The 14,396-nt window shown below is 37.3% G+C and overlaps 1 protein-coding gene across 10 annotated transcripts in view; it reads left to right on the top strand.

Moving 5' to 3' along the window:
* The window catches only part of smoc1 (SPARC related modular calcium binding 1), a 42,329-nt gene extending 34,832 nt beyond the window's left edge, over positions 1–7,497 (top strand). For 8 of the 10 annotated variants that reach the window (XM_043262772.1, XM_043262770.1, XM_043262767.1 and 5 more), the window contains one exon: positions 5,985–7,497. In XM_043262772.1, the coding sequence (XP_043118707.1) occupies positions 5,985–6,024 (40 nt within the window). In that variant the 3' untranslated portion in view covers positions 6,025–7,497. The remainder of the gene's footprint in view (positions 1–5,984) is intronic. The other 2 variants (XM_043262765.1, XM_043262766.1) reach the window with 1 other exon arrangement.
* The last annotated feature ends 6,899 nt before the right edge of the window (positions 7,498–14,396 follow it).

The following is a 14,396-nucleotide window of genomic DNA, read 5'->3' as shown; positions in this document are numbered from 1 at the left end:
TCGTCTAATGGCTTTTGTTGGACAAAACTTGCAGGTTTGGAGTTACTCGCTTCTCCTAGAACACATCATTTGTTCTGCTTCATAGATAAGCAATGACAAGTGCATTAGCAGGCCTGTAAAATGTTTCCAACCTCATAAATCTAGTAGGAGAATACAGTTTCCAAAATAACGACCGGCAGTCGCGACCCCATGCTTTTTTCTCTTTTTCCGTTTTATATCGCAAAAAAATATAGCGCTGTCATGATTTTGCTGTATATTATCGGGTTATGAGAAGGAAAGTGTGGTTTTAATATTAATCCTGATGTGCTTCTCCATATCGGCCTCCTCTGGTTTGTGGTTCGCTGAAGTGGAATTTAAGGGGAGAAATTATTTATCTAAAATGCTATAATTCTGTGCGTCCAGACCCACCTGTTTCTCTTTGCTAAATTACAGCATGAGGTTTAATTCATTGGGCTCCTGTGTGTAGACGCTCAGAAGTAATGTGCAACTTTATAACTGGTTTGAATAAGACTTTGTGGCACCATTTACTTCACATTTGATTAGTGGTAGTCTTCAGTGATATTTTCTTTAGAGCCACAGAAAAAAAAAAGCGCTTATTTGGAAGCATGACTGTTTATTTGAAATGATGGCAACTGTAATAGCTCTGAGACTGAGACTGTCTCACTCGTGTTTTTTTTTTTTTTTTAACCGTGTTGGAGACAGAGACGCAGAGCAGAAAGCAGAGACGTTCTGTCTCATAGCACGATGACAAGTCGCTCTCTCGCTCTTTCGGGCTCACCGTCTGACTTTGGTCTGTTTTTGCCAGCCATAATGTTTTGCTCGTAGTTAGGTGTTTAGCGTTTGATGACAGGTTCGCTAGCCCACTAGCACCGTTTCTCGCCAGCTCACTCGCCGACCAGTGGGATTCCCTTGTTATTAGTCGAGTAGCTGCTGTTTACCCTGGCTTGTGGGTTCTGGTAGCCTAGCAGAGACCCACAAAGGTCCCAGCGAGGGCTGAGCTCATGTGTTTACCCTGGCGCTGCCTACTTCAACCTAAAAACAGTGGCCGGGAGCGGGCAGAAAGTCAGGCCCAGTGGACCGTGACTAGCACTGCCAAGATAAACAGCTGCTTCATTTGGAGAGCTAAGGGGGCTTCTTCTACCCACAGCCAAAGAGTTTGCTTTTCAACACCCCCCTCCCGTTTACACACTCGAGGGTTGATGAATTGGGCCTAGCTTCTCCAAAAAGACAGTTTTATGTCTTGTCGCTTAAGTGTACTGGAAGTAAAATTGATGAGTCTGATGCAGTCATGATTTGGGACCACGAGCTGCCAAAATGTCTACGACGCAATGAGAGCCAATAGACATTTCCTTCATCTGGCTGTGGCTGTTTGACAATGAATGTATGACAAATTGTAATTTTTATTTAGTTTCAATACTGTACTTGCAGTTGCTGCAAAACAGACACCAGAATTATGTCTTTAAAATGTTGATAGTGCTCTTTACTACAGGGTTTTATAAAACAGAGTGAATTACTTACACAAGTGAATTACTGGTGACGTTTATTAAAGGGGTAGTTCACCCGAAAATGAAAACTCTGTCATTAAATACTCAGCCTAATGTCGTTCCAAACCTGTAAGACTATCTTCAGAGCACACATTAAAAATTTTTATTGCGGTTTAAATCCCAATGTCATTTTACTGATTTTTACGTGTGATATCCCTTTAAATTCTTCAGCTGTTTCACATTCATTGATAAACATTGGTTTCCTAGGCAGCTTATTAGTCGAGTGAGTTCCTTGTATTTGGTATAGGGACAGCAAAGAGTAGCCAGATTAGCTGTAGATATTGTCCCTGGTGGAAATATTGTAAAACTGGTCTTTGCTTGTTTAAGGCCAATCCACATTACAACTATATAGATAAAGGCACAGAGAAACAAATCATTGGAATCACTTTCCAGCTGATGAACAATAAAAACTGACAGCCAGTCAATTAATCCTGCTGTCACAAGCTCTAGAATTTAAAGAGGTAGACAAGAAAGCGCTGAAAATACACAAACGATATTGTCTGCTTGTGCGGACGCTAATGTAGTCATCTTTATTGTTAGCTTAATAGTTATCATTTTTCGACAGTGTCCCAAACAGGCCAAACCATTCCAGCCAAAGATAAGCAGGTTGGTTTATTGTGTTTCTTCTTTTTTTCCTCTACTTCCTGTGCATAAAATGTATTGCAATAGAGCTAGTTTACACGTTTTTGGGTAAAGACAATTTTGAAGTCCTTCGAGTTCTTTCTTTTCAGCTTTTTAAAACCTCTGGCTCTTTTGAATAGTCAGCACTATTCTGCACTAGACCTCTCAAACACAGACACTCTAATTGCTAGTTGAAGCACCAACTCAAACTTGTGACAGAAAAAGACAATACCAGGTTGCATTGACTAACTCATCTTCTGGCTGGGAAATGAACACACAAAGTGTTGGAGTTAAAGCTCAGAGTTACTGTAGCGACATCCCACATAAAAAAGTGTGAAATCCATTGCACAGGCATTCTTTTCATTACATGCAAGAAACTGAGACCTAAATACACTAATTATTAGCCTCTAATGTGCAGCTTAGCTTTTATGTCTTTGCTGGAAATGAAGGGTGCTCTTAAAGCAGGGGTGGGCCATCCTTCCAGGCTAATTGTTTAAGAACTAATATCACTATATGGGACCCACCTGCTCTGCACATTTCTACGGACTCTACCAGTGCATTGTAACACTTATTTTGGTACTTCCTCTCATTAATGCAGTTTAAAGTGTTTTAGAAGCATATTTAAGATTGCACGCATACCGCTAAATTGTTTTTGAGCAATACCCAGTTGCTGTAAGGTGGACGAAAAGTAAATGTCAGACGGAAGAGGTTTTTGTGAGCTGGAAAATATGTCAGTTTGTTTGCTTTAAATTTGACAGCAGACACGAGGCTTGTCTCGCTCTCGACTCTTATTTCTGGCACAAGAAAGAAGCTTTGTGTACGCATGCCATTAGCCTTGTGAACAAGACATTTTAAGCATCTGGCTGGGAGAGTGTTGCAGACACACTGATTTGTTGCATCTTAGTCATTTACGATAATTATGGATGACATCATGGTGATGTTTTCTATGGAGTATGTAAAAAAAGAAAGCAGACTGCTTGCTTGGGAAGTTTGGCACTGGCTGGGAGTGAATTGCCCTCACTTTTTTAAAAAGCGTCCTTCTTTTCTGTAGCCTTTTGTATACAAGGGCAAGTCTAACTTAGGTTCATTGTATGTTTAGATTATATAGCATTTGCTTTCAGTTTACTCTGTTTTGCATTGCTCCATATATTTTTTCCTCAACTAATGGGTTGTGATCCAACAATGCAGAGTTATTTAACTATTACTTATTTTCCACATTATTGGAAACCACTTGCTTTTTTGCGGAATATTGCAATATGTTGTAGAAATCATTTTTTGAATCAGCATCAGTAATACCTTGTTGCACACCTTTTCTGCCACCGGGCACTAGCCTACCGTTCCAGGTCTTCAATGTTCAGCCTAATCAGACATCAGCAGTCAGGTAAGGCAGCTCTCAGACACACTGGATCTGGTTTCTCTGGCCTTTATCAGATGAGGGGGACGGGATTGAGCAGGGATTCTTTGTGTCCTTAATGGCACAGTCATTTCATCACTTTACCACTCTGAAAGAGTAGAGGCCAAAGTGGACCCTTTTTTCTGGTGCCTGTTAATTACCGAAGGGAATTGGGCTTTTGAGGAGAATGAGTACGCAGACTCTGAGAGCTAAACGAAATCTCCATGCTATAACGGACAAACAAGACAAACTCTCAGATTCGCCCCAAAACGCCCCCTCAAGCTATAAAACTTGTGACCACACAAACACTAGCTATGTTCAAAAGGTAAGCAGCCACATTTACCCCAATTTTTTTTTTTATTGTTGCTGCTATGTATATTATGCAGGGTATCAAAATTAATTTGCATGTGCAGACAGATTTACAAATCATGATTTTTATAGTAATAGTTGTTGGACAAAAGTATTTGAATAAAGCATAGTTATTTTGCTACTGAAAATGTAGTTAAAGGAATATTTCACCCAAAAATAAAAGCTACCCCATATTTTACTCACCCCCAAGCTTTTCAGACGAACACATTGGATTGTAACAAATTTGAGTTTTTATTTATTCTTTATTTTTCCTGGCTCTTCCAAGCTTGGTAATGCTGGTGGATAGTGACAATAATTTTGAAGCTCCATAAATCGGAGATATCATTCACGAGAAAGTCAAGTTTTAGATGATGTCTAGCTCTGATGTAAAATTGATCATCATTTGTATTGTATGTGTGCAGACTTATATATTTATTTATATATATTACTTTTTTTTAAGCGGGAAAACTCATCTTACATTTACATCTTTTTTTATACATTATTTTTGTTTGTTTGTTTTATTTGCACTAATAAGGCAGTTCACAAGATGGCAACACTTGTCTAGACTAATGTCCATAGTTAAAGGAACAGTACACTAAATTACACTGATGGATGACAACAGTTTTAACACATGTAAAGGAATAGTTACCTAGGTATATATGACTTTCGAAGAGTTTTAAAAGTTTATCCTGGCTCTTTCAAGCTTGGTAATGCTGTTGGATAATGGCCCTTGAATGAAGCATTCTTGTGAGAAAGAATGGATGAATGAAGATAGAGCAATACTAAACTCGAAACTCGACTCTCTTGCGAATGTGCATATAGTCATAATTTTAAAAATAGAAATATTTTTGTTACAAAAACCCATATATCATATGCACACTAACAAATGTCGCACTATATGCACACAAAAACTGCTAATTATTTGTATGCCAAATTATATCCACATCAGTTTTGGCATATCAATACCACAAGTTTTTGTTTTATTTGGTGTACTATTTATATACATTTTTACGATACCAGGCTCTAAATTCAGCTGATACAACAGGTCTGTCCTTTTGATTGAGCTTCCACCTGCATTTCCCTACCCCCAAATGCCTGCTGTTGACCCCACACACACATATACACACATCTGATGGACTCTCCAGGGCCCGGGACCCCCCTCTGCCTGTCAGACCCTTCCCCCATGGGGAAGAGGAGGGGGTTCTTCACTGGAACTCTTGTACTCCCTTCCACGGCAACCATCTGCAAGCAATCTGTCCGCTTTACCCATCTCCCTAGTTCCTCAGATTCTCTCTGATTGATAGCCCCAAAAGGAGTCTTATGGCCCAAACTGCGGACACCAAATGTCCCTGTTCCCAATGCCATCATGATCCAATTAAACGGCACATCAGTCCTTCATGGTTTACTGTACAAGACATGGCGTGAACTAAATGCTCTGTCTTTTTGCCGCATGTAGGGACTATGTTATGAATATCACTTTTTATACTCTAAAGCAGCAATTTACATAAATCTCAAACGATCCGTGGTCTAACGTCGGACGTCTCAACCTCAAAGGCAGAATGGATAAGTGAGAGAATTCAAGACAAGGAGGTAGCAGTAGAGAAAGAATTATATATCAGCCGTAGGGGAAGGATCTGTTTCCCACATGACTTTGCAAAGAGAACAAACATGGCTTCTTATCCTCCCATCCAAGTTAAGATGCTCACATACGCGCTGCATATTTTAAATAAACCCGGTGCATTATTGGAGCTGACATGGAACATATCATCTTGAATGCGTTTGGTGCATCTGGAGATGTTCTTCTTGCAGACAAAGCCCACACATCCACAATGCCAGAACAACATGTTGTTTGCCCCATATCTCTCTTCCTATTTTGTGTGTGTGTATGTGATCGTAGACAAGATCTAGTGTGCATGTATGTGCGCACATGTGAACGTGTGCATGCATGAGTGCAGATAATCTCAAGAATGCCGCCGCCTTGTCACGCTATCGCTGTGTTTTGCCGCATCTGTAGGCCAGCTAAGCTGAGCGGAGACACCTCGACTCTCACCTGTCTCACCACACTGTCTGTTTTCCAGTAGGTCGTCTGGTCTGAAGACAGAAAGTTCCAGAAGATGAGGCAGTAGCACAAAGCACGGTGGGAAGGCATCTGTTCACTGCTGGAAGAGTACAACGAAGGATTCTGAGAAATTATTAAGAGGTTCCTTAAGAAAAAAAAAAAAAAAGATGATATCATGGAGCCAAAATATTTGCACTTTCTCCTCCCATTGTTAGACATGTCCTTTGTTTGTGTTGTAAACGTCTTATTAATATGACTTAAAGATGTCACAGAACACAGACTGCAAGTGTGAACGGTTACCATTTTCAGCACATCCATGCTCAATCCAGACAGTATTATAGTTGTGTTTGAATGAACAAGCATTCTGTTTTGAAATTAGCTTGTCTTTAAATGCCTCTTCTTCCGTTCGCTCTTGTTTTCGGTAATGTCCACTCAACCAGTATGTTTGCTCCTCTGTTCACCTTGACAATGGAACTAATGGAGCATTGATAGTGAAAAAGAAATGGAGCGAAATCGTTTCTGTCAACAAACATTAGCAACGGTCTCTCAGACCTGCACCTCAGGATACATAATGTACGCATAACCATCGCCTGAGAATTAGCTGTAAGTCCCACATGGTTCGTTCAGGAGCCAGAGGTCAGAAACACTATCGCGCAAAATTCGTTTTGTAAATGTCACGAAACACTTCACCTAGCTTATCTTCAAATGGATTATTCAGTAAGTACGCGGCGTGTCACGCAAACTGAACAACTGGTGTTCTGTTGTTGCTGTTGTTTTTCACAACGCCTTTATCAAATCTTGAACTTTCAAATGACAAACAGTACAGTAAATATGGGTGTTCTAATTGCTATAGACTGATGAGTGCGCAGAACTAGTCTAATTAAAAAGTTCTTTTCATGAGAAATACTTATTTCCAATTTTAGCCAAACGTGGATATTTGCATACACTTTTTTTGAGGTACCGGGGAGTGACATATAAATAGCATGGTAATCATTCAGTATTTTACCATGGTATTACCACAGGTTTTTTTTTTTTTTTTTTTTTTGTAGGATTCCATTGTCTTCTCTGGCTAGAAGAGGATTGTATAAATCAGGAGGTTTGTGTAGGTCTCAAAATAATTCAATGGTGTTTTTTTTTTTTTTTTTTTTTTTTTTTTTTTTTGCAAAGTCTCTGAGTTTATGTCCTGTCTGGTCTGATTTATTGTTAAGCATCTGTGTTAGCTGGAGTGTTTTCAATAGCAATGATTTGTTTCTCAGCCAAGGTAATCGGTTAAGTTGTAGTTAAGTTGCAGGAATGAAAATGAGACGAGAGCAAATGATTTAAACGTATTAATTGTTTTAAAATTGTTAATGAAGTTCTGTCTTATCATTGCTTGGATGGTGGTAATTTTTCTTATTGATTCCAAACGTGAAACTTCCAAACTCTTGCAAGAAAACAATAAAATTAGAGATATAAATATATTTACCCCTTATTTTGATTACTATATCTTTCCACTTCAGGAAAGTATTTTTTTGTGGCTCTTAATGTTTGTTCCCCAACACCACCCCCTGCCCCTTTCATGTATGTATGTGTGTGAGTGTTTTATCTTTCTTTCTGTGTGTGTGTGTGTGTGTGTGTGTGTTTTTGCTTGTTGACATGTACTTGGAAGCCATTACTTTGGCTTAAAAATTAAATTAGTCAAGTTGTAAATATTTATCATATGTGCTTTTTTGTTTTGTTTTTTTCTTCAGTTCACTCTTAAAACAGTGCTTTAGCTAACCCTGACGGTGAAGTCAGCATCAATTAGATTATATCATAGAGTAAATTGTTAGTAGGCAGTACTGCTCTCATCATATTTTTTTTTTTAAAGTCTGTTCATCACAATGTAAAAATGAGAGTCGGTGACAATACACAGAAGAAAAAAAAAAGTGTCTGCTTGTTTTTTTTTTACATGATCTGATTATGTTCATCATCGTAATGTAGAAATGACAGCAAGTGACAGTACACATACAAAATATAACTGCTTGTTGTTTTTTTAATGACATTATAAAAAATATATATGCTCATTTAAAAAAAAAAAGTATACTTTAGTATACTACTTTACACTCAGTTTACACGTAATTATATTATTTTAACACTTAAATGCATTTGCAATTAATATTACATTAGTGTTTTCATCAGTGCTGTCATATGATTAATTCCACTTAGTTGCATCCAAAACAAAAGTGTTTGTTTACATAATATATGTATGCGTACTGTGTATAGTTATTATTTATAAGTGAATTTATATATACTTTATATTATATATACTTCAGAACAAAATGTATGTTTAAATATTGAATATATTAATTTATATATAAATTAAATGAATATAAATAGATATGTAAAAACGTAACTATTTTCAAAATGCATATTGTATGTGTGTATGTATTTATAATAAATTACACTGAACACACATATACTATGCAAAAAAAACTTTATTTGTATTAGATTATTTTAGCACATATTTTTCAAAAGTGTTAGATAACGTCAGAACACATAGCATTGTGTGATATTTGCCTCACATCATTATAGAAGTCATCTGAGGTCAAAGGTCATAAGACAATTGGACGAGTGGGAAAATGAAGCGTGAAAATTAAAACTGTTCTGTTGACTTATTTGCTTTAAAATGAATGTACAGCATTTCATAAAAAAACTCACATGACAAGAAAGTCTAACATTTTAGTTTTAAATAAATTTAATATATTTTAAGCTGACCTGAGGATTAATAATTCACATTTAGTGACGGTTCAGAAACCTGGCATGTCGACTGGGACGACTGTGTTTTCGATTCAACTTAGAGAAGTAAACACACCCTTGTTCACAGCTGCCGCCCATTTTCTCTTTCACGCCCACCTGAAACGCAGGTCCGTGTGTCCCCTGAAGTACTTCCAGACCTCAGCCGAGGCCTCATCACATTTTAAATGTTTCAAATTGTCCGAGCTCTAATCACGGCCAATCAAACGAGGGAGCCAATCTGGAAGGAGGCACAGATTACTGTTAATATCACAGATAGTCAGAAAGGGTATTTAAGCCTAGAAATTGGTCTCAACCATCGCCGTTCCAGCATGTCCTTTCCGGCAGCAGTAAAGAAAAGGCCACATGTTCAGAATGTACGGAATGGCAATGAAAGCAAGAAACTTCAATAAAAGAGGCAACTCCCTGTTCCCAGGTGCACAACTGATCAGATGTCCAGTGATACATATCGAACAAGGACTGATCCAAAGAGGAGGTGAGATCATTGTTGAAATGCAGCAGAGCATTGAGGTACCGAAGTGTTATCTTCCCTTAGAAGCAGGAGCACAGAGATAAGTTCTTAAAGACGAGGACGGTGTCAGAGGTTGGGTCAAGGATTTTGGCGATGGGGGGGGGGTGGAGAAATGAAATAAGGGTTGTAAAGCAGCTGGGATACATGTGTCTAACACTGACACATGTGGCATTTGACTTTCAGTGTGAAGTTCAAAAGAATTTTATAATGACGCAGCTGCTTAGGGATGTGTACATGAAAGAGTGTGTGTGCGGGTGTTTTTGCGGAGGAGGATAATAGATTTCCATTGTTCTTAAAGACCTGTTGACTCAAAAGATGTCTGAATGTCATGTTGAGTGGTTCCATGCTGCGCTAAGTAACTTCAGCCTTGCTTTATTCATTAAAATATAGCACATGAAGTCTTAAGTGATTAAGTATGAACATGTTTGTAATGAAGGACAACAGTACTGTAAGTAGTCATTTAATAGACTTAGTTCTTCATAGAATTACGTTTATTACAGGTACACACTGATGATCGTTATGCATTAGCAACCTTCTGAGCTTATGAGCTCTAAACTTCACTTATATGCCACTGTTAAATAATGTGGCAAATATTTGTTCCTTGATTTTAGAGAACCATTTATCAATCAACCAATCACTTTTATTTATAAAGCGCTTACAGTTCAATACAGATTGTGTCAAAGCACTAAACGGTATCAAATAGGAAAATAGACTGATAGCCGTGTAATGTAATATGACAAGATTAAACACGTCATTTTTGGTCTCTGTAATGAATTTGATGATAATTCATTTGCCAAAACTTAAGTGTCCCCAACTAAGCAATCCAGAAGCAAGGAACCGAAACCCCATCCCTTACAGAATGGAGAAAATAAAAAAGCCCTTGGGAATTGTGAATGTTTATTAGCAAAGAAGTAGCATGTGCATTTTTATTTCTCACAGCTAAATTCATTTCAGCAGAATATCAGAATATCACAAAAGACTCCTTTTCAGGAGAAACAAGTAAACAGATTTGATTGAAATAAATAGACCGTTTCATGCATTGTATGCATTATTTTGTCGTATTCGGTCCAAATGTTTCGATGTACTAGTTTCAGCCCTTGTGTGAAATTAGGATCTTGCATAAGCAGTTCTCCACATGTGAAAAACTCTGTAAGCCATTATAAAGCACATTAGAGTTCATAAGGGGCAGTCGTTTAGACAATGATGCCCTAATAGTTAAAGCAAAATAGCATGTGAAATTGAAAAGGGACATGTTAGGTCTTGCAGTGTGAGCCATTTGTGTGTAACACACTGCTGTCTGTCTGTCTGGAGCAGCACCTGCCAAACAGGCCGTGCTCTCCAGGGCCAGGGGTCACCTGCCAGGAGGCCTAGCAGTGAGTTCAAAGGTCACATCTCAGACAGGCATGTGTGATTGAGAACACAGCTGGACTAATCAGGGCAGGTGTCTGTCTCTTTTTTACCCTTCATCTTGATCAGAATAAAACACTATTGCTCACTTATGCAGTGCACAGTACATGTTTTTATGCCTCGTTATGATGTTTACATAATTGAGTAGGTATGGATTTTTATATATATAATCAGAACATAAAAGTTGTCTAAAAATTATCCAGTCAAAGGGAAATTAGATATAAGAATTTGCTTTATCACAATGGAAATATAAGGTCGAGCTGAATATAATTTGAAGAAACCTGTAAACTAAGTATTGCATTTTGCCATTTAGCTATAATCTCGCACCTTTTGTGCTACAAACACAATAGCCAAACTTATGGTGTGTGTGTGTGTGTCAAACTGATTTTTGCCTGGCAGATATAGATATAAAGATGGTGTATATATATATGTATGTGTGTGTGTATATATATATATATCAATTCAGCATATTAGAATAACGTCTGAAGAATCATGTGACACCGATGACTGAATGATGCTGAAAATCCAGCTTTGTATGAATAAATAATGCTTTAAAACAAAAAACTAAAAAATAGGACTGCTTTACTGTGTTTTTAATCTTATGCATTAGGTAATAGGTCAGTACTTGCATACAGAATTTTGCATACTCTGTACACTATACCTTTAACATTAGAAATATTAGTATAGTATAGTATAGTATAGTATAGTATAGTATAGTATAGTATAGTATAGTAGTATCAAGTATAGTATGCTATTCTGCACAGACCCCAGCTGTGGGTAAGAAAATATCAGATTTTGATGGAGAGCTAATTATTTTACATTTAATACAAACTGATTTGAGACTTCATACTGTTTTGGAATCAGCTTCATAACATCTGTATTTTATTATATTTTGGATTTAAAGACGCTTTATTCTGATTGACTCTAAACTCACTATTTATTGCTATGGATCAACAATTTTACCAGCTCTGCCAGTTTGGAAAGTAAGGAAAACGTTTAAAAGTTTCCTGCTTATGAATTTCAGTAATTTCAGCTGTAAAAAAAAAAAAAAAAAAAAATATATATATATATATATATATATATATATATATATATATATATATATATATTGGGTATTAGGCCAGGCGTTTTTCTTCATGTAATCCCCTTTCTTTGCAAAATCATTAACCTTAGACCAGCCTCGTTCTAACTAGAAGTTCAAACTCTAGATTAAAAATATACATTTATTAATGTTTGGATTTAGCTCTTATGTTAAAGCTCATAAAAAGTAAAGCCAATGAATCCAACATAGGTACGGTCTATTAAAATGAAACAACAGCCAGTTTACTGTAAATCCGTGCCGGTATTTATAGAAGGGCAAGTTATTCTCTGTGAACGTGGGCCCCCTGTTGGGGAACAATTGGAAAAACATGAGTCCAATTTTGCTGTTGGCCCCTGGAGTCAAAGTCAAGTCAAAGTAATGTTGCGCTAAAATACCCGCTTCCTTAAAAACCCTTGAAATGAAATCAGTGAGGTAGTTTAATTTAGAATTTCATTTAAACGCAATGAAACACAAGAGCAGCCAAATGCCGTTGTTTCTGAGTCACATGCTCGGCTGCAATCTTGGTTTACCTGGAACTCAGCGGGCCCGGGGGCACACGGAGGGCACTTTAACTTTATAGTGTTTTTACCCACTTTTATTGTCATGCTGTTTGTGCCCACTTGTGATGTGGTCTGTGCGCAGGAATGCCTCTTCACCTCTGTTCATTATCCCACTGTGTTTGGCCTCCCCTTTTTATTCTTTTGGATTGGCTGCACATATGAAGTACCCTGGGAATTCTTTGCGTCCCAATTGGCTTCATTTCCTCAGCGCGGATGAAGTGTACAGTAAATCATGTTCTGAAGTCTTAACGAGTAGGTAAATCTGGCTACGGTTGAAGCAGCCCACATGTTCACTTCAGACCGGTTTGTTTTCTGCTCACAGAACATTTTCAAAATCTAGTCTTTTCTGCCTTTGGAAGGTTCCGCTGATGTTCAAGGTTCTTCTGATGCCAATAAAGAACCTTTATTTTTTCTGAATTTCTTTCTTTTTAATTGCTTTAAGATTAAGATTAATATCACAGTTGCTTACCGACCTTGTCTGCGCAAAGTTATAAACCAACAATAAAACTGATAACCATATACAACTGGTAAACATGCCGTTTAATTTCGCACTTTAATAAAGCTAAAATTTGAAACGCTTAGAACTGAATTGCAAACAGCTTTGAAACATTTGAATATATTGAAGCAAGCGAGTGAAGCTGAGAAGTTGAAACGCTCACACATAAACTTAACTACACCCTAAAGGTTGTGAATTGTTGCATGTTCCTGTGAAATGCATTAGACTGACTCACTCATGGACGCAGGATAATATGCATGTACTAATCATACCGCTTTCTTGAGCTTGATGCAGTGACTGAAACAGGAACCGTACAAATCCTTTGCACTTATTTAAGCCAAACTTTGGCAATATCTTGCAATCCCACAAACACATAATTTAGTCCAAAGTCTAGCACTAATAAAACTGTTATGTTTTTATCTACATTATGATATTTATATAGTTTATTTGAATGCATGTATTTACATGCAATTACCAATTATATTATATTATATTACCTGACTCTAATATATATATTCAAATTCAAGTTTGTTATAAATTAAACAAAAACGTCCCCTTTCCACAGAAAAACAATACATTTTACAAATTAATCAGGTTTTTATATTCCATTATATTATAATTTATATTATAATTTCCTAGTGTGAAATTTAATTTAATTTAATTTAATTTAATTTAATTTAATTTAATTTAATTTAATTTAATTTGAATGAAATGAAATGAACTTGCATTAATTGATGAGGTTTGCGTGCCTAGCATTGATAACACATTTGAATGTAATACTGATAAAAAAATAAACCACATGAATTCTAATGGGAAAATATGCTTGGCCTGGTAAAAGGCTCAGAGCTCATTGAGCAGCGAAGGCTCATCGCTGCAATTCCATCAGACCCAGCTCAAATTCACCAGGCCGGTGTGAGTTCAATGTGGCTCCCAGGGGTCCCGGAGACGGTGGTGTGAGTCCTGGTAGGTGCAGGGGTGTGAGGGACGGCTCAGTGTAGGTGGAAGGGGGAGGAAAACCAGAAGTCGTGGGAATGGGCTGGGTGTGGGGGGTTTCAGAGACAGTTCGGGATAGATGGATGCCATTCTGCAGAACGCCGGTCTCCGATGGTGCTAGTGAACAGTGAGGTGTAATTTCATGGATGAAGTCAAGAAGAGGTGCCAAGGAACAGTGAGGACATTTTTGAGTCGCTGTCAGACACTTCTGAGCAGAGCTGTTGGCAACTGTTCCTGACTATTATATAGCGGTAAGTGATATGTCATTCTGAAATTGAAGAGAACTGCTCGGTATCATCATGGAAACTTCACTGGATTATTGTTAAAAAAAAAAAAAAAAAAAGCAAAAAACATTATCTATATGTTATAAAGGAGAGTGAATCAGACAGTTGAATAGTTGGAATAGTTTGACTCCACAGTGTGAACATCTGTTCATGTTACATGTCACATGACGGGCTAAGTTATTAACCAAAACTAAGTCAATAACAAAAAGTTTAGTTTAGTTTAGTTTTCCTAGTTTTTTATGTTTTGTTTAGTGCGCTAAGCAACCCAAGAAGTTACAAATAAACAAATAAAGATCGACAATAAAGTCACAAAACACATGACTA

The sequence above is a fragment of the Puntigrus tetrazona genome, chromosome 17 (genome assembly GCF_018831695.1).
Source record: "Puntigrus tetrazona isolate hp1 chromosome 17, ASM1883169v1, whole genome shotgun sequence".
NCBI classification, from domain to species: domain Eukaryota; kingdom Metazoa; phylum Chordata; class Actinopteri; order Cypriniformes; family Cyprinidae; genus Puntigrus; species Puntigrus tetrazona.
The sequence above is the reverse complement of the archived record's forward strand: the minus strand, read 5'-3'. Positions and strand labels throughout refer to the sequence as shown.